Here is a 25,560-nt window from a genome sequence, read left to right as displayed (position 1 = left end):
TATAATTCTGTGGCGGCGTGCGAGGTGCAGATGTTAGCATGGCAGACGTAGGGTGAACCATATAATTCTGCTGTGGCGTGCGGGAAGCTGATATTAGTATGTCAGACGTAGGGTTAACGGTATAATTCAGCGGCTATGTGCGGGAGTAGATATTAGCATGGAAGACGTAGGGTTAACCGTACAATTCTGCGGTGGCGTGGGGCAACTATATATCAGTATGGCAGAAGTAGGGTTAACCGTATAATTCTGCTGCGGTAAGCGGGGAGTAGATATCAGCATGGCAGACGTAGGGTTAACGCTATAATTCCATGGCGGCGTGCAGGGAGTAGATGTTATTATGGCAGACGTAGGGTTAACGGTATAATTCCATGGCGCTGTGCAGGGAGTAGATATTAGGATGGCAGGCATAGGGTTAACTGTATAATTCCATGGCGGCGTGTAGGGAGTAGATATCAGCATGGCAGACGTAGGGTTAACGGTATAATTCCATGGCGCCGTGCAGGGAGTAGATATTAGTATGGCAGGCGTAGGGTTAATGGTATAATTCCATGGCGCCGTGCAGGGAGTAGATATTAGGATGGCAGACATAGGGTTAACGGTATAATTCCATGGCGGCGTGCAGGGAGTAAATATTAGGATGGCAGACGTAGGGTTAACTGTATAATTCCATGGCGGCGTGCAGGGAGTAGATATTAGGATGGCAGGCGTAGGGTTAACGGTATAATTCCATGGCGGCGTGCAGGGAGTAGATATTAGTATGGAAGGCGTAGGGTTAACTGTATAATTCCATGGCGGCGCGCGGGGAGTAGATATTAGTATGGCAGACGTAGGGTTAATTGTATAATTCCATGGCGGCGTGCAGGGAGCAGATATTAGCATGGCAGACGTAGGGTTAACGGTATAATTCCATGGCGGCGTGCAGGGAGCAGATATTAGTATGGCAGACGTAGGGTTAATGGTATAATTCCATGGCGGCGTGCAGGGAGTAGACATTAGTATGGCAGACGTAGGGTTAATGGTATAATTCCATGGCGGCGTGCAGGGAGTAGACATTAGTATGGCAGACGTAGGGTTAACTGTACAATTCCATGGCGGCGTGCAGGGAGCAGATATTAGTATGGCAGACGTAGGGTTAAGTGTATAATTCCATGGCGGCGTGCAGGGAGCAGATATTAGTATGGCAGACGTAGGGTTAATGGTATAATTCCATGGCGGCGCGCGGGGAGTAGATATTAGTATGGCAGATGTAGGGTTAACGGTATAATTCCATGGCGGCGTGCAGGGAGCAGATATTAGTATGGCAGACGTAGGGTTAATGGTATAATTCCATGGCGGCGTGCAGGGAGCAGATATTAGTATGGCAGACGTAGGGTTAACTGTATAATTCCATGGCGGCGTGCAGGGAGTAGATATTAGTATGGCAGACGTAGGGTTAACGGTATAATTCCATGGCGGCGCGCGGGGAGTAGATATTAGTATGGCAGACGTAGGGTTAAGTGTATAATTCCATGGCGGCGCGCGGGGAGTAGATATTAGTATGGCAGATGTAGGGTTAACGGTATAATTCCATGGCGGCGCGCGGGGAGTGGATGTGAGAGGTTTCAGCGTGGTTTGTGTATTTCCGCTGCTGGCGGGGGCACTTGTTAATAATTACCGTGGTACATTAGATGCTGTTGTATTAGGCCCCCGGCCAGACAAAGAGCGAGCGCCGCTGATCACAGGCCTGGAAGGGGAATGTCCTCCGCGTTCCAGCCCGTTCTCAGCCGTGACATAACAAGGATGTATGCTGGCAGGACAACAACAACCATCGTACGCGCCATGGAACAGCTGTGCGCACTACGTCACGTGGGCACGAGGTCGGCCTTAACCCCTGCCTGACCAATGCCGGTGTAGTGAAGAAAACTGTTCCCTGAAGATAAATGTTCCCAAGCAGCTGATGATAAATGCTGAGTCAGCAAATCCACTGTGATTGGTGGAGACGCGCACACCCGCCCCATACTATTGGTTGTTGGGGGGGGGGGGGGGGTGCAGCCTCGCCCAGCTCAGTATTTGGCGCCAGCTCCTGGACACATTTCACTATGACCCGATCTCTGCGCTCTCACAGCAGGATGAAGCAAACTGTATCCTCTCTATGAGAGCAGAGAGATCGGGGCAGAGAAGTGGAGGACAGGGATGTCGAAAACTGTGTCCCCCCCCGCTGCTGCACACGCTCTCACCGCTGCTGTAAAACTGTGAACCCGATCGGCTCTCCCCCCACGGCTCTCATCACTGTGTGTCTTGGGGTGCAGAGGCAGGAGAGGCCGCTCTCCATCACCGCTCTCCATCACCGCTCTCCATCACCCCTCTCCATCACCCCTCTCCATCACCCCTCTCCATCACCGCTCTCCATCACCCCTCTCCATCACCGCTCTCCATCACCGCTCTCCATCACCCCTCTCCATCACCGCTCTCCATCACCCCTCTCCATCACCCCTCTCCATCACCCCTCTCCATCACCGCTCTCCATCACCCCTCTCCATCACCGCTCTCCATCACCCCTCTCCATCACCCCTCTCCATCACTGCTCTCCATCACCGCTCTCCATCACCGCTCTCCATCACCCCTCTCCATCACCCCTCTCCATCACCGCTCTCCATCACCCCTCTCCATCACCGCTCTCCATCACCCCTCTCCACCACCCCTCTCCACCACCCTTCTCCATCACCGCTCTCCATCACCGCTCTCCATCACCGCTCTCCACCACCCCTCTCCACCACCCCTCTCCACCACCCCTCTCCACCACCCCTCTCCATCACCGCTCTCCATCACCCCTCTCCATCACCCCTCTCCATCACCGCTCTCCATCACCTCTCCATCACCGCTCTCCATCACCCCTCTCCATCACCCCTCTCCACCACCCCTCTCCACCACCCCTCTCCACCACCCCTCTCGATCACCGCTCTCCATCTCCCCTCTCCACCACCCCTCTCCACCACCCCTCTCCACCACCCCTCTCGATCACCGCTCTCCATCACCCCTCTCCATCACCCCTCTCCATCACCGCTCTCCATCACCGCTCTCCATCACCGCTCTCCATCACCCCTCTCCATCACCCCTCTCCATCACCCCTCTCCATCACCCCTCTCCATCACCGCTCTCCACCACCCCTCTCCATCACCCCTCTCCATCACCGCTCTCCATCACCCCTCTCCATCACCCCTCTCCATCACCGCTCTCCATCACCGCTCTCCATCACCGCTCTCCATCACCGCTCTCCATCACCCCTCTCCATCACCGCTCTCCATCACCCCTCTCCATCACCCCTCTCCATCACCCCTCTCCATCACCCCTCTCCATCACCCCTCTCCATCACTCCTCTCCATCACCCCTCTCCATCACCGCTCTCCATCACCCCTCTCCATCACCCCTCTCCATCACCGCTCTCCATCACCCCTCTCCATCACCCCTCTCCATCACCGCTCTCCATCACCCCTCTCCATCACCCCTCTCCATCACCCCTCTCCATCACCCCTCTCCATCACCCCTCTCCATCACCCCTCTCCATCACCCCTCTCCATCACCCCTCTCCTTCACCCCTCTCCATCACCCCTCTCCATCACCCCTCTCCATCACCCCTCTCCATCACCCCTCTCCATCACCCCTCTCCATCACCGCTCTCCATCACCCCTCTCCATCACCGCTCTCCATCACCCCTCTCCATCACCCCTCTCCATCACCCCTCTCCACCACCCCTCTCCACCACCCCTCTCCATCACCCCTCTCCATCACCCCTCTCCATCACCGCTCTCCATCACCCCTCTCCATCACCCCTCTCCATCACCCCTCTCCATCACCGCTCTCCATCACCCCTCTCCATCACCCCTCTCCATCACCCCTCTCCATCACCGCTCTCCATCACCCCTCTCCATCACCCCTCTCCATCACCCCTCTCCATCACCCCTCTCCATCACCCCTCTCCATCACCGCTCTCCATCACCCCTCTCCATCACCCCTCTCCATCACTGCTCTCGATCACCCCTCTCCATCACCCCTCTCCATCACTGCTCTCGATCACCCCTCTCCATCACCGCTCTCCATCACCGCTCTCCATCACCCCTCTCCATCACCGCTCTCGATCACCCCTCTCGATCACCGCTCTCCATCACCCCTCTCCATCACCCCTCTCCATCACCCCTCTCCATCACCCCTCTCCATCACCCCTCTCCATCACCCCTCTCCATCACCCCTCTCCATCACCGCTCTCCATCACCCCTCTCCATCACCCCTCTCCATCACCGCTCTCCATCACCGCTCTCCATCACCCCTCTCCATCACCGCTCTCCATCACCCCTCTCCACCACCGCCCTCCATCACCGCTTCCCCACAGATTTTCTACATCCTGGAGGCAGGGGAGATCGGTGATGGAGAGCAGTGATGGAGAGCAGTGATTGCACTCTCCCCTGCCTCTGCGCGGACGGACACCATCACAAGGAAGCAGTGAGGCACAGGTACACTTCAGAGGCAGGGGAGAGCGGAAATGGATAGTGGTGATGGATAGTGGTCTCCCCTGCACATTTCGACATCCTCGCCGCGGGGATCGGGATGGAGAGAGCCAACATCCCTGTTCTCCGCTTCTGCTCCGACCTCTCTGCTCTCATAGAGAGGATACAGTTTGCGTTATCCTGCTGTGAGAGCGCAGAGATCGGGGTGTAGTGAAATGTGTCCAGGAGCTGGCGCCAAATACTGAGCTGAGCGAGGATGCCCCCCCCCCAACAACAAATAGTATGGGGCGAGTGTGCGCTTGGATTTGCTGACTCAGCATTTATCATCAGCTGCTTGGGAACATTTCTCTGCAACCCCTCCACTCTCATGTACTCAGCTTTTCTGCAACCCCTCCACTCTCATGTACTCAGCTTTTCTGCAACCCCTCCACTCTCATGTACTCAGCTTTTCTGCAACCCCTCCACTCTCATGTACTCAGCTTTTCTGCAACCCCTCCACTCTCATGTACTCAGCTTTTCTGCAACCCCTCCACTCTCATGTACTCAGCTTTTCTGCAACCCCTCCACTCTCATGTACTCAGCTTTTCTGCAACCCCTCCACTCTCATGTACTCAGCTTTTCTGCAACCCCTCCACTCTCATGTACTCAGCTTTTCTGCAACCCCTCCACTCTCATGTACTCAGCTTTTCTGCAACCCCTCCACTCTCATGTACTCAGCTTTTCTGCAACCCCTCCACTCTCATGTACTCAGCTTTTCCCGATCTCTGTGCTTTTCCCCAGCTTTTCCCTTTTCCCAAGGCTTTTCCCGAGGCTTTTCCCTTGCTGCCTGGACACAGTTCTCTGCAACCCCTCCACTCTCATGTACTCAGCTTTTCTGCAACCCCTCCACTCTCATGTACTCAGCTTTTCCCTATCTCTGTGCTCGCTCTGGCAGCTGGGAGATCGAGAACATTTTTGTTTATTACAAAATCTGCACTAAAATGTACAGTGGAAAATCCACATGATGATTTAGCATTTCCGCAATGTGTGACCACACCCTTAGGGCAGTGGTCTCTAAATTGTTGACATCCAGCTGTTGCAAAACTACAACTAGACTACAGTAGCATTATAGTGGTATTCAAACTGCATCCCTCCAGATGTTGCAAAACTACAACTCCCAGCATGCCCGGACAGCCAACTGCTTTTGCATTGTTTTGCAACATCTTGATGGACGCAGTTTGAACACCAGTTGACCCCTTTACCTTTATTTGCTGCTGTGCTAATAGCCCTTTGAATCTCTGCTGACACCTCTGTCCATGTCAGGAACTGTCCAGAGCAGGAGAGGTTTGCTATGGGGAATTGCTCCTGCTCTTCACAGTTCCTGACATGGACAGAGGTGTCAGCAGAGAGCACTGTGGTCAGACAAAAAAGAAATTCAAAAAGAAAAGAACTTATACAGCAGCTGATAAGTACTGGAAGGATTAAGGATTTTATATAGAAGTAATTTACAAATCTGTTTAACTCTCTGGCACCAGTTGATTTAAAAAAATAATAATTCCACCGGAGTACCCCTTTAAGTATTCTAGTACAATTTTACCAGATTTTTTTGTGCCTTTTTTTATTTTCTTAGGCTCTGGACGGGTTCTTCTTCGTTGTGAACCAAGAGGGCCGGATCGTCTTCGTCTCGGAAAATGTCACCAATTATCTGGGCTACAAGCAGGAGGAGCTGATGAAGGACAGCATCTACAGCATCCTCCACGTGGGGGACCACGAGCAGTTCGTCAAGAACCTGCTGCCCAAGTCCCTAGGTAAGAGTCCAGGTAAACAGACTAGTCTGATGCCTTTTAGGTATGGGGGGGGGGGGGGGGAGCTGTTTTGTTGTTTCTCTTTCGGTCACCTCTTCAGTACACACAGATATAGGTAAAGCAATGCTAGTCACCCAGTCACCTGAACACAGGACAATACACTAGGACAATACACTAGGACAATACAACGTAGGACAATACACTAGGACAATACACTAGGACAATACAACGTAGGACAATACACTAGGACAATACAACGTAGGACAATACACTAGGACAATACAATGTAGGACAATATACTAGGACAATACAATGTAGGACAATACACTAGGACAATACAATGTAGGACAATATACTAGGACAATACAATGTAGGACAATATACTAGGACAATACAATGTAGGACAATATACTAGGACAATACAATGTAGGACAATACACTAGAACTATACAATAGGACAATACAATGTAGGACAATGCACGTGGACAATACAATGTAGGACAATATACTAGGACAATACAATATAGGACAATACACTAGGACAATACAATGTAGGACAATGCACGTGGACAATACAATATAGGACAATACACTAGGACAATACACTAGGACAATACAACGTAGGACAATACACTAGGACAATACAACGTAGGACAATACACTAGGACAATACACTAGGACAATACAACGTAGGACAATACACTAGGACAATACACTAGGACAATACACTAGGACAATACAATGTAGGACAATATACTAGGACAATACAATGTAGGACAATACACTAGGACTATACAATAGGACAATACAATGTAGGACAATGCACGTGGACAATACAATGTAGGACAATATACTAGGACAATACAATATAGGACAATACACTAGGACAATACAATGTAGGACAATGCACGTGGACAATACAATATAGGACAATACACTAGGACAATACACTAGGACAATACAACGTAGGACAATACACTAGGACAATACAACGTAGGACAATACACTAGGACAATACACTAGGACAATACAACGTAGGACAATACACTAGGACAATACACTAGGACAATACAACGTAGGACAATACACTAGGACAATACAACGTAGGACAATACATTAGGACAATACAATGTAGGACAATACACTAGGACAATACAATGTAGGACAATACATTAGGACAATACAATGTAGGACAATACACTAGGACAATACAATGTAGGACAATACACTAGGACAATACAATGTAGGACAATATACTAGGACAATACAATGTAGGACAATACACTAGGACAATACAATGTAGGACAATATACTAGGACAATACAATATAGGACAATACACTAGGACAATACAATGTAGGACAATGCACGTGGACAATACAATATAGGACAATACACTAGGACAATACAATGTAGGACAATACATTAGGACAATACAATGTAGGACAATACACTAGGACAATACAATGTAGGACAATACATTAGGACAATACAATGTAGGACAATACACTAGGACAATACAATGTAGGACAATACACTAGGACAATACAATGTAGGACAATATACTAGGACAATACAATGTAGGACAATACACTAGGACAATACAATGTAGGACAATATACTAGGACAATACAATGTAGGACAATACACTAGGACTATACAATAGGACAATACAATGTAGGACAATGCACGTGGACAATACAATGTAGGACAATATACTAGGACAATACAATATAGGACAATACACTAGGACAATACAATGTAGGACAATGCACGTGGACAATACAATATAGGACAATACACTAGGACAATACAATGTAGGACAATACACTAGGACAATACAATGTAGGACAATACACTAGGACAATACACTAGGACAATGCATTAGGACAATATACTAGGACAATACAATGTAGGACAATACACTAGGACAATACAATGTAGGACAATACAATGTAGGACAATACACTAGGACAATACACTAGGACAATGCACTAGGACAATACAATGTAGGACAATACACTAGGACAATGCACTAGGACAATACAATGTAGGACAATACACTAGGACAATGCACTAGGACAATACAATGTAGGACAATACACTAGGACAATGCACTAGGACAATGCACTAGGACAATACAATGTAGGACAATACACTAGGGGGGGATTAGTCAACATAGATTCTTCTATTCTTAGTAGCCATTCTGGGAGCTGAATGATCCTGGTGTATGCCAACCTATTCTACCGCCATCTTGAAAGACACCTCACATGTATTTTTGTGGTGTTGTTAACCCCTTTACTCTTGTGTCCTTTATAGTCAATGGAGCCCCCTGGTCCCAAGACTCCAACAGGCGAAATAGCCATACATTAAACTGCAGAATGCTGATCCGGCCCCCGGATGACACCGGGGTGGAGAACCAGGAGGCGCGGCAACGGTACGAAGTGATGCAGTGTTTTACTGTGTCCCAACCCAAATCCTTCAAGGAGGAAGGAGAAGGTAAGGCCCGGCCGGATGTGAGGATGTGATATATATATATATATATGTGTGTGTGTGTAAAAGGTTGGCTACACCCTGGATTTATGGGAGGGGCCGGCCGCTATAAATTATGGCACGTTCAGGTCAGGGAGCACGTTCGGGAGTCACGCTGTGTCTTAAAGGGGTACTCCGCCCCGAGACATCTTATCCCCTATCCAAAGGATAGGGGATAAGATGTCTGATCGTGGGGGTCCTACTGCTGGGGAACCCCGCGATCTCCCTGCTGCACCCGGTGTTCGTTTAGAGCATCTGGGGCAGCGCCGGAGGCTCGTGATGTCACAGCCGCGCCTCGCTCGTGACGTCACGGCCACGCCCCCTCAATGCAAGTCTATGGGAGGGGGCGTGACGCTGTCACTCCCCCTCCCATAGACTTGCATTGAGGGGGCGTGGTTGTGATGTCATGCGTGGCCGTGACATCACGAGCCACCGCCCTGCATCGCCAGTCATCCGGCACAGAGCGAAGTTCGCTCCATGCACTGGATGTCTGGGGTGTCCCAGCCAAGATCCTTTGGATAGGGGATAAGAGGTCTAGGGGCAGAATACCCCTTTAAGGTGTACCCCCGACGGCGGTCTAGGCACACCACTAGCTGCAGGTTAGGTTAAGTTAGGTAGGTAGAGTGACATATAGTTGTCACACAACAGGATTAGAAGGCCCTTGGTCCCCTTATTGGTCACCTCCCTTTATATTTAGGATTAGAAGGCCCGGAGCACTCATAGTTGTCACTTCCCTTCATCAAACAAGATTGTGCGACTTTCACTGCCCATAGTCATCACTTCCCCTTTTTACGTAATATTATGAGGCTATGAGTCCATGTGGTTGTCACTCTCTCAGAATAACCAGGGGACTCCAGAACCAGGAAGAGCAGGAAGAACCAGGAAGAGCAGAAGGAAACATACTCACCTTAGTACTGCCCTCCTCACTCCTAGCACCACTGTAGACACACAACTCTGTAGACCCTGATGGTGGTCTTTGGATTAAAGTGCATTATAGTAATGAAGAAAAGGGGGATTTCTGCACATATGGCCTAAGGTCTGTGTAATAGTGTTCTGTTAAAGGGGGTCTGATCTGGAGTCTGTATAAAGGGGGTCTGATCTGGAGTCTATATAGAGGTAGTCTGATCTGGAGTCTGTATAAAGGGGGTCTGATCTGGAGTCTGTATAAAGGGGGTCTGATCTGGAGTCCATATAGAGGTGGTCTGATCTGGAGTCTGTATAAAGGGGGTCTGATCTGGAGTCTATATAGAGGTGGTCTGATCTGGAGTCTGTATAAAGGGGGTCTGATCTGGAGTCTGTATAAAGGGCGTCTGATCTGGAGTCTATATAGAGGTGGTCTGATCTGGAGTCTTTATAAAGGGGGTCTGATCTGGAGTCTGTATAAAGGGCGTCTGATCTGGAGTCTGTATAAAGGGGGTCTGATCTGGAGTCTGTATAAAGGGCGTCTGATCTGGAGTCTATATAGAGGTGGTCTGATCTGGAGTCTGTATAAAGGGGGTCTGATCTGGAGTCTGTATAAAGGGGGTCTGATCTGGAGTCTGTATAAAGGGTGTCTGATCAGGAGTCTGTATAAAGGGTGTCTGATCTGGAGTCTATATAAATGGAGATTTGGCCTGAGGTCTGTATTGGGGGGCCTGATATGAGGTCTGTTCTGAGGTTTATATAAAAGGTGTCTTGTCTGGGGGTTTGTATGAATGGGTGTCTGAGCAAAGTGGATTGCGGTCTGGAAGTCTGAGTTCTATATAAGAGGGGTGTGGTGTAGAGTCTGTATTGAAAGGGGTGTGGTTAAGGCCTGTATAAAGAGGGGGTATGATCTGGGGTCTGTATTATTGAAGGCAGTTCTGTTTTGAAGTAAATATAAATGGAGGTCTTATCTGGGGTCTGTATGAAGGTCTCTAGTCTGAGGGGGCTGCATAAAGAGGGTCTATTCTAGGTTTCTGATTAAAGGAGGTTCCTGTCTGGGGGGTCTGAGGTTTATATAAAGGAGGAGTCTGGTCTGAGGTCTGTATTATTAGGTGTCTGAGGGCTATATAAAGGAGGAGTCTGGTCTGTATTATTGGGGGGTCTGAGGTTTATATAAAGGGGGAATCTGGTCTGAGGTCTGTATTATTGGGGAGCCTGAGGTTTATATAAAGGGGGAGTCTGGTCTGAGGTCTGTATTATTGGGGGGTCTGAGGTTTATATAAAGGGGGAGTCTGGTCTGAGGTCTGTATTATTAGGTGTCTGAGGGCTATATAAAGGAGGAGTCTGGTCTGTATTATTGGGGGGTCTGAGGTTTATATAAAGGGGGAGTCTGGTCTGAGGTCTGTATTATTGGGGAGCCTGAAGTTTATATAAAGGGGGAGTCTGGTCTGAGGTCTGTATTATTGGGGGGTCTGAGGTTTATATAAAGGGGGAGTCTGGTCTGAGGTCTGTATTATTGGGGGGTCTGAGGTTTATATAAAGGGGGAGTCTGGTCTGAGGTCTGTATTATTGGGGGCCTGAAGTTTATATAAAGGGGGAGTCTGGTCTGAGGTCTGTATTATTGGGGGGTCTGAGGTTTATATAAAGGGGGAGTCTGGTCTGAGGTCTGTATTATTGGGGGGTCTGAGGTTTATATAAAGGGGGAGTCTGGTCTGAGGTCTGTATTATTGGGGGCCTGAAGTTTATATAAAGGGGGAGTCTGGTGTGAGGTCTGTATTGGGGGGTCTGAGGTTTATATAAAGGGGGAGTCTGGTCTGAGGTCTGTATAAAAAGGGAGTCTGGTTTGACGTTTGAATAAATGGGATCTGTATTAAAGGGCGACCATTCTGGGGTCTGTATTAAAGGGGGGCTTAGTCTAAGGGTCTCTACAAAGGGGGGGATCTGGTCTGTATAAACGAGGGTCTTGTATTAAGGACCTCTGGTCTGGTGGTCCTTTTTTTTTTTTTGTGTGCCCCCTTTTTGGATTCCTGTGCTCAGCCCCGGGGCACACTGAGTCATCCAATATGCTGGTTATTTATGGCATACTTCTGCGCGGCGATAGCGTGCCGTACACATCCGCTATAGGAAATGCAGAAGTATATGGAGTCAGCAGAAGTGTGAGCAGTTACTTCAGGTCACATGTTATGTAACAATAACCTAATACAGAACGAAAAACTGCTAGGCTGGCACAGTGTGCGACTTATGTGGTGCCACCTGCTCCGGCGCTATGGCGACCATTAGGACTGCGGAAACAATTAAGCAGAAGTAATGGCGGAATAATGAGGATCCGCTGACTCACCGCTTGTTAATCGGAGTCGGAGGAGACCGCGTTGGACGATTCCGGACTTGCGGCAACCTGCCGTTGTGTAAGTCCTCACACCCCCGCAACCAGGAGGTCCCTATGTAAATGTACGGTCCTAAATTGTCCTCAAATGGGAAGCCTTCTCATAGGGTATTCCAAAGTTTCCCCAACCAGGGTGCCTCCAGCTGTTGCAAAACTACAACTCCCAGCATGCCCGGACAGCCAAAGGCTGTCCGGCCATGCTGGGAGTTGTAGTTTTGCAATGTAAAACAGCATAATGTAGTACCTTAAACCAGTGTTTCCCAGCCTGGATGCCTCCAGCTGTTGCAAAACAGTGTTTAAAGCAGTGTTAAAGCAGTGTTTTTCAACCAGGGTGCCTCCAGCTGTTGCAAAACTACAACTGCCAGCATGCCCGGACAGCCAAAGGCTGTCTGGGCATGCTGGGAGTTGTAGTTTTTCTATGTAAAACAGAATAATGTAAAACCTTAAACCAGTGTTTCCAAGCCTGGATGCCTCCAGCTGTTGCAAAACTACAACTCCTAGTATTTTGGTTGTCCGGGCATGCTGGGGGTTGTAGTTTTGCAACAATTGTAGGCACCCTGGTCTATTCAGTCAGCGCTGGATTATCCAGGGTAGTGATCGCATCCATGGTCCAAGTGGGGGTCCTGTTGCATTGGGATCCTGGCAACTTTTATGGCAGGCACCGAGCTAACTAAGCCCCACCCCCTTGACTACTATCATCCTCAAAGTTTTGAGGAAATTCGGTGTCCCAATCCTAAGTTAGTATGGGTGGTGGGACTGAATTGCACCATCTCTACAATCGGCAGTCAATACAACTATCCAGGGTGTTAAGACTTATGCAGCGCCCATCTTATATAAGTGTAGGATTATATAAGGAAGTTTTTTTTTACAGGTTTAAATGTCGCTTCCTCTTGATATGTTGTGTAAAGAGGCTAAAAGGAAAGTGGAAAATCGACATAAAGGCCTCTGTGTTGGGGAAAGGTCATGGATGTATGGAGGGATGTGTCAGCTGATGCGTGGGGAGAATATATAGATGTGTATGTATAATGTATGGGGAGAATGTATTGACGTATGTACAGTCACGGCCGTAAATGTTGGCACCCCTGAAATCTTTTTAGAAAATGAAGTATTCCTCACAGGAAAGGATTGCAGTAACACATGTTTTGCTATACACATGTTTATTCCCTTTGTGTGTATTGGAACTAAACCAAAAAAGGGAGGAAGAAAAGCAAATTGGACATAATGTCACCAAACTCCAAAAATGGTCTGGACAAAATTATTGGCACCCTTAACTTAATATTGGGTTGCACACCCTTTGGAAAAAATAACTGAAATCAGTGGTTTCCTATAACCATCAATAAGCTTCTTACACCTCTCAGCCGGAATGTTGGACCACTCTTCCTATAACCATCAATAAGCTTCTTACACCTCTCAGCCGGAATGTTGGAGCACTCTTCCTTTACAAACTGCTCCCGGTCTCTTATTGGAAGGCGCCTTTTCCCAACAGTAATTATAAGATCTCTCCACAGGTGATCAATGGGATTTAGATCTGGACTCATTGCTGACACTTCAGAACTCTCCAGCGCTTTGTTGCCATCCATTTCTGGGGGCTTTTTGATGTATATTTGGGGTCATTGTCCTGCTGGAAGACCCAAGATATTGGAAGCAAAACCCAGCTTTCTGACACTGGGCTGTACAGTGTGACCCAAAATCCATTGGTAATCCTCAGATTTCATGATGTCTTGTACACATTCAAGGCCCCCAGTGCCAGAGGCAGCAAAACAACCCAAAACATCACTGACCTCCCCCATATGTCACAGTAGGTACTGTGTTCTTTTCTTTGTAGGCCTCATTCCGTTTTCGGTAAACAGTAGAATGATTTGCTTTACCAAAAAGCTCTATTTTGGTCTCATCTGTCCACAAGATGTTTTCCCAGAAGGATTTTGGTTACTCAAGTTCATTTTGGCAAAATGTAGTCTTGCTTTTTTATGTCTCTGTGTCAGCAGTGGGGTCCTCCTGGGTCTCCTCCATAGTGGGGTCCTCCTGGGTCTCCTCCATAGTGGGGTCCTCCTGGGTCTCCTCCATAGTGGGGTCCTCCTGGGTCTCCTCCATAGTGGTGTCCTCCTGGGTCTCCTCCATAGTGGGGTCCTCCTGGGTCTCCTCCATAGTGGGCTCCTCCTGGGTCTCCTCCATAGTGGGGTCCTCCCGGGTCTCCTCCATAGTGGGGTCCTCCTGGGTCTCCTCCATAGTGGGGTCCTCCTATGTCTCCTCCATAGTGGGGTCCTCCTGGGTTTCCTCCATAGTGGGGTCCTCCTAGGTCTCCTCCGTAGCGTTTCATTTCATTTAAATGTCGTTGGACAGTTCACACTGACACTGATGCTCCCTGAGCCTGCAGGACAGTTTGAATATCTTTGGAACTTGTTTGGGGCTGCTTATCCACCATCCGGACTATCCTGCGTTGACACTTTTCAGCAATTTTTCTCTTCCGTTCACGCCCAGGGAGATTATCTACAGTGCCATGGGTTGCAAACTTCTTGATAATGTTGCGCACTGTGGACAAAGGCAAATCTAGATCTCTGGAGATGGACTTGTAACCTTGAGATTGTTGATATTTTTCGACAATTTTGGTTCTCAAGTCCTCAGACAGTTCTCTTCTCCTCTTTCTGTTGTCCATACTTAGTGTGGCACACACAGACACAAAATGCAAAGACTAAGTGAACTTCTCTCCTTTTTATCTTCTTTCAGGTGTGATTTTTATATTGCCCACACCTGTTACTTGCCCCAGGTGAGTATAAAGGAGCATCACATGCTTGAAACAATCTTATTTATCCACAATTTTGAAAGGTGCCAATAATTTTGTCCAGCCCATTTTTGGAGTTTGGTGACATTATGTCCAATGTGCTTTTTTCCTCCGTTTTTTGGTTTAGTTCCAATACACACAAAGGGAATAAACCTGTGTATAGCAAAACATGTGTTACTGCAATCCTTTCCTGTGAGAAATACTTCATTTTCTAGAAAAATTTCAGGGGTGCCAACATTTACGGTCATGACTGTATAATGTATAGACATATGGGGAGAATGTATAATGTATAGACATATGGGGAGAATGTATAATGTATAGACGTATATGTATAATGTATAGATGTGTATATATAATGTATAGTCGTATATATATATATTGATGTGCAGGGAGAATGTACAGAAGTATTTATATAATAATCAGATGTGTGGGCAGAATGTACAGATGTGTATATATATAATGTATAGATATAATGTACAAATGCCTAGTACAACCTGTACCCAATACCACCTCTGCCTATCTAGTCTTTACCCAACATTACCAATGCGTAGTACAATCTGTACCCAATATCACATTTGCCCATGAAACCTATACCCAACACCACCTATACCTAGTACAACCTATACCCAACACCACCTATACCTAGTACAACCTATACCCAACACCACCTATACCTAGTACAACCTATACCCAACACCACCTATACCTAGTACAACCTATACCCAACACCACCTATACCTAGTACAACCTATACCCAACACCACCTATACCTAGTACAACCTATACCCAACACCACCTATACCTAGTACAACCTATACCCAACACCACCTATACCTATTACAACCTATACCCAACACCACCTATACCTAGTACAACCTATACCCAACACCACCTATACCTAGTACAACCTATACCCAACACCACCTATACCTAGTACAACCTATACCCAACACCACCTATACCTAGTACAACCTATACCCAACACCACCTATACCTAGTACAACCTATACCCAACACCACCTATACCTAGTACAACCTATACCCAACACCACCTATACCTAGTACAACCTATACCCAACACCACCTATACCTATTACAACCTATACCCAACACCACCTATACCTAGTACAACCTATACCCAACACCACCTATACCTAGTACAACCTATACCCAACACCACCTATACCTAGTACAACCTATACCCAACACCACCTATACTTAGTGCAACCTATACCCAACACCACCTTTACCTAGTACAGCCTGTACCCAACACCACCTATACCTAGTACAACCTATACCCAATACCACCTCTGCCCATACAACATTTACCCACCACCATCTATACCTAGTACAACCTGTACCCAATACCTCCTCTGCCCATACAGTCTTTACCCACCATCACCTATACCTAGTGCAACCTGTACCCAATACCACCTCTGCCCATACAAAATTTACCCACCACCACCTATACCTAGTATAACCTGGACCCAATACCACCTCTGCCCATACAGTCTTTACCCAACACTACCTATACCTAGTTTAACCTGTACCCAATACCACCTCTGCCCATACTACATTTACCCACCACTACCTATACCTTGTGCAACCGGTACCCAATACCACCTCTGCCCATCCAGTCTTTACACACCACCACCTATACCTAGTACAACCGGTACCCAATACCACCTCTGCCCATACAGTTTATACCCACCACCACCTATACCTAGTACAACCTGTACCCAATACCACCTCTGCCCATACAACATTTACCCAACACCACCTATGCCTAGTACAAACTGTACCCATTACCACCTGTGCCAAGGACCTCCTTTACCCAGTATCACCTATGCACAGTATAACCAGTACCTATACTTAGTGCAACCTATACCCAACACCACCTTTACCTAGTAAAACCTGTACTCAATACCACCTCTGCCAATACATTTACCCAACACCACCTATACCTAGTACAACCTATACCCAACACCACCTATACCTAGTACAACCTATACCCAACACCACCTATACCTAGTACAACCTATACCCAACACCACCTATACCTAGTACAACCTATACCCAATATCACCTCTGCCCATACAACATTTACCCACCACCACCTATACCTAGTACAACCTGTACCCAATACCTCCTCTACCCATACAACATTTACCCACCACCACCTATACCTAGTACAACCTGTACCCAATACCTCCTCTACCCATACAGTCTTTACCCACCACCACCTATACCTAGTACAACCTGTACCCAATACCTCCTCTACCCATACAGTCTTTACCCACCACCACCTATACCTAGTGCATCCTGTACCCAATACCACCTCTGCCCATCCAGTCTTTACCCAACACCACCTATACCTAGTACAACCTGTACCCAATACCACCTCTGCTCATACAGTCTTTACACAACACCACCTATACCTAGTTTAACCTGTACCCAATACCACCTCTGCCCATCCAGTCTTTACCCAACACCACCTATACCTAGTACAACCTGTACCCAATACCACCTCTACCCATACAACATTTCCCACCACCACCTATACCTAGTACAACCGGTACCCAATACCACCTCTGCCCATACAGTTTATACCCACCACCACCTATACCTAGTACAACCTGAACCCAATACCACCTCTGCCCATACAACATTTACCCAACGCCACCTATGCCTAGTACAAACTGTACCCATTACCACGTGTGCCAAGGACCTCCTTTACCCAGTATCACCTATGCACAGTATAACCAGTACCAAGTACCACCTATGGCCAGTACAAACTCCACCCATTACCACCTATATCCTGTGCAACCTGTACCCAATACCACCTCTGCCCATACAACATTTACCCAACACCACCTATGCCTAGTACAACCGGTACCCAATACCACCTCTGTCCATACAACATTTACCCAACACCACCTATACCTAGTACAACCGGTACCCAATACCACCTCTGCCCATACAGTTTATACCCACCACCACCTATACCTAGTACAACCTGTACCCAATACCACCTCTGTCCATACAACATTTACCCAACACCACCTATGCCTAGTACAAACTGTACCCATTACCACGTGTGCCAAGGACCTCCTTTACCCAGTATCACCTATGCATAGGATAACCAGTACCAAGTACCACCTATGGCCAGTACAAACTCCACCCATTGCCACCTATATCCTGTGCAACCTGTACCCAATACCACCTATGCCCACTACAGCCAGTACTCCTCACCAGCTAATCCAGTACAACAAGTACTCAATCGCATCCCAGTGCATGCCGTACCCAGTACCACTTGTGCCCAGTACAACCTCTGCATGGATTACTAATGACTGCCATATTAACCGCGCTCTTTCTTTCTTTACAGATTTCCAGTCCTGTCTAATCTGCATAGCGCGGAGATTACCTCGGCCAACATCAATCACCTCTTTAGAGTCTTTTGTGACAAAACAAGACGCTACAGGTGAGAAGACCGTAGGGCACGGGGCATTATACCACCTGCAGGCTCCTTGCGATGCCCAATAGATGCCATTGGGCCCCAAATCCCGATAGGGACCCCCATCCACTGCTACATTAAAGGGGTTATCTTTTTTTTTATATATCTCAACTGGCTCCAGAAAGTTAAACAGATTTGTAAATTACTTCTATTAAAAAAATCTTAATCCTTTCAGTACTTATGAACTTATGAAGTTAAGGTTGTTCTTTTCTGTCTAAGTGCTCTCTGATGACACCTGTCTCGGGAACTGCCCAGCTTAGAAGCAAATCCCCATAGCAAACCTCTTCTAAACTGGGCGGTTCCCGAGACACGTGTGTGTCATCAGAGAGCACTTAGACAGAAAAGAACAACCTTAACTTCAGAAGCTCATAAGTACTGAAAGGATTAATATTTTTTAATAGAAGTAATTTACAAATCTGTTTAACTTTCTGGAGCCAGTTGAGATATATATATATATATATATATATATATATATATATATCAAAAAGTTTTTTCCTGGATAACCCCTTTAAGGCTTTTTCTTGGCTGTAGGTCAAGGGTTCCTTTTCACTGTTTACCAGGAACAGCGCCATTACATTTGATAGGCCGTTCTTGGTATTACAGCTCATTTCTTTTCACTAGAATGGGACTGAACTAAAGTGTTCCTGATAAATAGTGAGGATTCCACTACTGTATATACAAGTGTTCCCCAACCAGTGTGCCTCCAGCTGTTGCAAAACTACAACTCCCAGCATGCCCGGACAGCCAACGGCTGTCCGGGCATGCTGGAAGTTGTAGTTTTGCAACAGCTGGAGGCACACTGGTTTGGAAACTCTGGTATATACCCTCCGCCATGCACCTAGCACCTGATCTGTTTCCCCCGTGAACCCGTTAAGTATTTCGCCATAATAGCGGCCATTGTTATCGGCGTGAAATCTGTCAGCTGTTCACCGCCGTTCCCGCAGGCGAACAGAATTTATGAGCGATTCGTCCTCAGGATGAAACGTTAAGGTTCCTTAAGTACAATGTATGTTTTGTCCTCCGCTTCACGCTGAATAAGATCGTGATCCTGTAGACTCGGAGAGGAGGGGGGGGCTTTTTGAGGGTATTTTGGTTGTTGTGTCGCTGCTGCCCCCACTGTGACCTGTAAGAATTTAGAGTAAGACTCTGGACGGGTCAGTGTTATCCTGGCAGCCATATACAGGGACAATGGAGGGTGGGGTATGTTGCTGTTATCTCCATGGGATCAGGATATATAGTAGTAACACCCCCTCCAGCTCTATCTGTATACTGCGGCTGCTATTTCTATGAGATCTGGATATATAGTAGTGATACATCTCCCCACCAGCTCTATCGGTATACTGCTGCTGCTGTCTCTATGGGATCAGGATATGTAGTATACACCTCCCCTCCAGCTCTATCGGCATTCTGCGGCTGCTGTCTCTATGGGATCAGGATATATAGTAGTTATACACCTCCCCTCCAGCTCTATCTGTATACTGCTGCTGCTATCTTTATGGGATCAGGATATATAGTAGTTATCCATCTCCCCTCCAGCTCTATCTGTATACTGCTGCTGCTATCTCTATGAGATCGGGATATATAGTAGTTATAAATCTCCCTACCAACTCTATCTGTATACTGCTGTTGCTATCTCTATGGGATTAGGATATATATAGTAGTTATACCCCTCCCAGCTCTATCTGTATACTGCTGCTGCTAGCTCTATAAGATCAGAATATATAGTAGTTATACACCTCCCCTTCAGCTCTATATGTATACTGCTGCAATCTCTATAGGGTCAGGATATATAATAGTTATACATCTCCCCTCCAGCTCTATCTGTATACTGCTGCTATCTCTATGGGATCTGGGTATATAGTAGTTATACACCTCCCCTTCAGCTCGATTTGTATACCGCTGCTATCTCCGGGATCAGGACATGAAGTAGTTATACACCTCCCCTCCAGCTCTATCTGTATACTGCTCCTATCTCTATGGGATCAGGATATATAGTAGTTATACACCTCCCTCCCAGCTCTATCTGTATACTGCTGCTATCTCTATGGGATCAGGACATGAAGTAGTTATACACCTCCCCCTCCAGCTCTATCTGTATACTGCTGCTATTTCTATGGTATCAGGATATATAGTAGTTATACACCTCCCTTCCAGCTCTATCTGTATACTGCTGCTATCTCTATGGGATCAGGATATATAGTAGTAATACACCTCCCTTCCAGCTCTATCTGTATACTGCTGCTGCTATCTCTATAGGATCAGGATATATAGTAGTTATACACCTCCCTTCCAGCTCTATATGTATAATTCTGCTGCTATCGCTATCGGATCAGGATATATATTAGTTATACACCTCCCCTTCCAGCTCTATCTGTATACTGCTGCTATCTCTATGGGATCAGGATATATAGTAGTTATACACCTCCCTTCCAGCTCTATCTGTATACTGCTGCTGCTATCTCTATGGGATCAGGATATATTGTAGTTATACACCTCCCCTCCAGCTCTATCTGTATACTGCTGCTGCTATCTCTATGGGATCAGGATATATTGTAGTTATACACCTCCCTTCCAGCTCTATCTGTATACTTCTGCTGCTATCGCTATAGGATCAGGATATATATTAGTTATACACCTCCCCTTCCAGCTCTATCTGTATACTGCTGCTATCTCTATGGGATCAGGATATATAGTAGTTATACACCTCCCTTCCAGCTCTATCTGTATACTGCTGTTGTCTTTATGGGATCAGATTGGTGGTTGCAATCTTTTTATATTGTATTGATTTAACAAGCAATAAATATTGATGTTTAAATTGTCAGCTCTTGGGATCACGACACCTTCCCCCCCCCCCCCCCCCCCTCCGGCACCGGTTATCAATGTGCCGTTTAATCTTCACACCTCCTCAGACCGCGGTTGACAAGTGACAAATTGATAACATGGATCTCGCCGCAAATGTGGATGAGAGACGTTTCGTTCTCCACTTATTTTCATTGGCGCGGTGACAGCGCGGCCGAGAGGTTGTGTAAACACCAGCTTCATAAACCTTCTCCCCGTATCCAGAAATCTTTCCTCCCTGCGAGGCCGCAGCAGCCGGATCCCGGAGTTAGGTGCCGTTCTGTGTGATGACGGGAGACAATGTTGTCATTTTTCCTATTAAACACGAGCCCATCCGCCTCATAACGGGAGACTGTCTCCACGAACGACGGCAAGGATTTATTTATTATTTCTTCTCATTTTTAGGAAAAATCATCTCCATTGATACCAGTACATTGAGAGCCTCAGGCAGCACAGGGTGGGAAGACCTGGTCAGAAAATGTATCTATGCTTTCTTTCAAGCTCAGGGTACGGAACCATCTTATGCCAAACAGCTTTTTCAAGAAGGTAAGTGCTCAAGGGTCATAAAGTTTATCTAAAGAATCCATCTACACAAGAACTTCAGCTACTGTTTATATTCATTATAATACTTATCCTGTACTGATCCTGAGTTATATCCTGTATTATACTCCAGAGCTGTACTCACTATTCTGCTGGTGAGGTCACTGTGTACATACATTACATTACTTATCCTGTACTGATCCTGAGTTATATCCTGTATTATACTCCAGAGCTGTACTCACTATTCTGCTGGTGGGGTCACTGTGTACATACATTACATTACTTATCCTGTACTGATCCTGAGTTATATCCTGTATTATACTCCAGAGCTGTACTCACTATTCTGCTGTTGAGGTCACTGTGTACATACATTACATTACTTATCCTGTACTGATCCTGAGTTATATCCTGTATTATACTCCAGAGCTGTACTCACTATTCTGCTGGTGGGGTCACTGTGTACATACATTACATTACTTATCCTGTACTGATCCTGAGTTATATCCTGTATTATACTCCAGAGCTGTACTCACTATTCTGCTGGTGAGGTCACTGTGTACATACATTACATTACTTATCCTGTACTAATCCTGAGTTATATCCTGTATTATACTCCAGAGCTGTACTCACTATTCTGCTGGTGAGGTCACTGTGTACATACATTACATTACTTATCCTGTACTGATCCTGAGTTATATCCTGTATGATACTCCAGAGCTGTACTCACTATTCTGCTGGTGAGGTCACTGTGTACATACATTACATTACTTATCCTGTACTGATCCTGAGTTATATCCTGTATTATACTCCAGAGCTGTACTCACTATTCTGCTGGTGAGGTCACTGTGTACATACATTACATTACTTATCCTGTACTGATCCTGAGTTATATCCTGTATTATACTCCAGAGCTGTACTCACTATTCTGCTGGTGAGGTCACTGTGTACATACATTACATTACTTATCCTGTACTGATCCTGAGTTATATCCTGTATTATACCCCAGAGCTGTACTCACTATTCTGCTGGTGAGGTCACTGTGTACATACATTACATTACTTATCCTGTACTGATCCTGAGTTATATCCTGTATTATACTCCAGAGCTGTACTCACTATTCTGCTGGTGAGGTCACTGTGTACACAGATTACATTACTTATCCTGTACTGATCCTGAGTTAAATCCTGTATTATACTGCAGAACTGCACTCACTATTCTGCTGGTGAGGTCACTGTGTACATACATTACTTATCCTGTACTGATCCCGAGTTATATCCTGTATTATACTCCAGAGCTGTACTCACTATTCTGCTGGTGAGGACACTGTGTACATACATTACATTACTTATCCTGTACTGATCCTGAGTTATATCCTGTATTATACTCCAGAGCTGTATTCACTATTCTGCTGGTGAGGTCACTGTGTACATACATTACATTACTTATCCTGTACTGATCCTGAGTTATATCCTGTATTATACTCCAGAGCTGTACTCACTATTCTGCTGGTGAGGTCACTGTGTACATACATTACATTACTTATCCTGTACTGATCCTGAGTTATATCCTGTATTATACTCCAGAGCTGTACTCACTATTCTGCTGGTGAGGTCACTGTGTACATACATTACATTACTTATCCTGTACTGATCCTGAGTTATATCCTGTATTATACTCCAGAGCTGTACTCACTATTCTGCTGGTGAGGTCACTGTATACATACATTACATTACTTATCCTGTACTGATCCTGAGTTATATCCTGTATTATACTCCAGAGCTGTACTCACTATTCTGCTGGTGAGGTCACTGTGTACATACATTACATTACTTATCCTGTACTGATCCTGAGTTATATCCTGTATTATACTCCAGAGCTGTACTCACTATTCTGCTGGTGAGGTCACTGTATACATACATTACATTACTTATCCTGTACTGATCCTGAGTTATATCCTGTATTATACTCCAGAGCTGTACTCACTATTCTGCTGGTGGGGTCACTGTGTACATACATTACATTACTTATCCTGTACTGATCCTGAGTTATATCCTGTATTATACTCCAGAGCTGTACTCACTATTCTGCTGGTGAGGTCACTGTGTACATACATTACATTACTTATCCTGTACTAATCCTGAGTTATATCCTGTATTATACTCCAGAGCTGTACTCACTATTCTGCTGGTGAGGTCACTGTGTACATACATTACATTACTTATCCTGTACTGATCCTGAGTTATATCCTGTATTATACTCCAGAGCTGTACTCACTATTCTGCTGGTGAGGTCACTGTGTACATACATTACATTACTTATCCTGTACTGATCCTGAGTTATATCCTGTATTATACTCCAGAGCTGTACTCACTATTCTGCTGGTGAGGTCACTGTGTACATACATTACATTACTTATCCTGTACTGATCCTGAGTTATATCCTGTATTATACTCCAGAGCTGTACTCACTATTCTGCTGGTGAGGTCACTGTGTACATACATTACATTACTTATCCTGTACTGATCCTGAGTTATATCCTGTATTATACCCCAGAGCTGTACTCACTATTCTGCTGGTGAGGTCACTGTGTACATACATTACATTACTTATCCTGTACTGATCCTGAGTTATATCCTGTATTATACTCCAGAGCTGTACTCACTATTCTGCTGGTGAGGTCACTGTGTACACAGATTACATTACTTATCCTGTACTGATCCTGAGTTAAATCCTGTATTATACTGCAGAACTGCACTCACTATTCTGCTGGTGAGGTCACTGTGTACATACATTACTTATCCTGTACTGATCCCGAGTTATATCCTGTATTATACTCCAGAGCTGTACTCACTATTCTGCTGGTGAGGACACTGTGTACATACATTACATTACTTATCCTGTACTGATCCTGAGTTATATCCTGTATTATACTCCAGAGCTGTATTCACTATTCTGCTGGTGAGGTCACTGTGTACATACATTACATTACTTATCCTGTACTGATCCTGAGTTATATCCTGTATTATACTCCAGAGCTGTACTCACTATTCTGCTGGTGAGGTCACTGTGTACATACATTACATTACTTATCCTGTACTGATCCTGAGTTATATCCTGTATTATACTCCAGAGCTGTACTCACTATTCTGCTGGTGAGGTCACTGTGTACATACATTACATTACTTATCCTGTACTGATCCTGAGTTATATCCTGTATTATACTCCAGAGCTGTACTCACTATTCTGCTGGTGAGGTCACTGTATACATACATTACATTACTTATCCTGTACTGATCCTGAGTTATATCCTGTATTATACTCCAGAGCTGTACTCACTATTCTGCTGGTGAGGTCACTGTGTACATACATTACATTACTTATCCTGTACTGATCCTGAGTTATATCCTGTATTATACTCCAGAGCTGTACTCACTATTCTGCTGGTGAGGTCACTGTATACATACATTACATTACTTATCCTGTACTGATCCTGAGTTATATCCTGTATTATATTCCAGAGCTGCACTCACTATTCTGCTGGTGAGGTCACTGTGTACATACATTACATTACTTATCCTGTACTGATCCTGAGTTATATCCTGTATTATACACCAGAGCTGTACTCACTATTCTGCTGGTGAGGTCACTGTGTACATACATTACATTACTTATCCTGTACTGATCCTGAGTTATATCCTGTATTATACTCCAGAGCTGTACTCACTATTCTGCTGTTGAGGTCACTGTGTACATACATTACATTACTTATCCTGTACTGATCCTGAGTTATATCCTGTATTATACTCC

The 25,560-nt window shown here is 46.0% G+C and overlaps 1 protein-coding gene across 9 annotated transcripts in view; it reads left to right on the top strand.

Moving 5' to 3' along the window:
• The window catches only part of NCOA1 (nuclear receptor coactivator 1), a 554,024-nt gene that overhangs the window by 447,172 nt on the left and 81,292 nt on the right, over positions 1 to 25,560 (top strand). For all 9 annotated transcript variants that reach the window (XM_056563793.1, XM_056563794.1, XM_056563800.1 and 6 more), the window contains 4 exons: positions 6,091 to 6,268; positions 8,584 to 8,763; positions 18,247 to 18,342; positions 21,619 to 21,759. In XM_056563793.1, coding sequence (XP_056419768.1) covers positions 6,091 to 6,268; positions 8,584 to 8,763; positions 18,247 to 18,342; positions 21,619 to 21,759 — 595 coding nt within the window. The remainder of the gene's footprint in view (positions 1 to 6,090; positions 6,269 to 8,583; positions 8,764 to 18,246; positions 18,343 to 21,618; positions 21,760 to 25,560) is intronic.

Source organism: Hyla sarda, chromosome 3, assembly GCF_029499605.1.
Source record: "Hyla sarda isolate aHylSar1 chromosome 3, aHylSar1.hap1, whole genome shotgun sequence".
In the NCBI taxonomy this organism is placed as follows: Eukaryota; Metazoa; Chordata; class Amphibia; order Anura; family Hylidae; genus Hyla; species Hyla sarda.
Note: the sequence above shows the minus strand (reverse complement) of the source record. Positions and strands in the feature narration are given on the sequence as shown.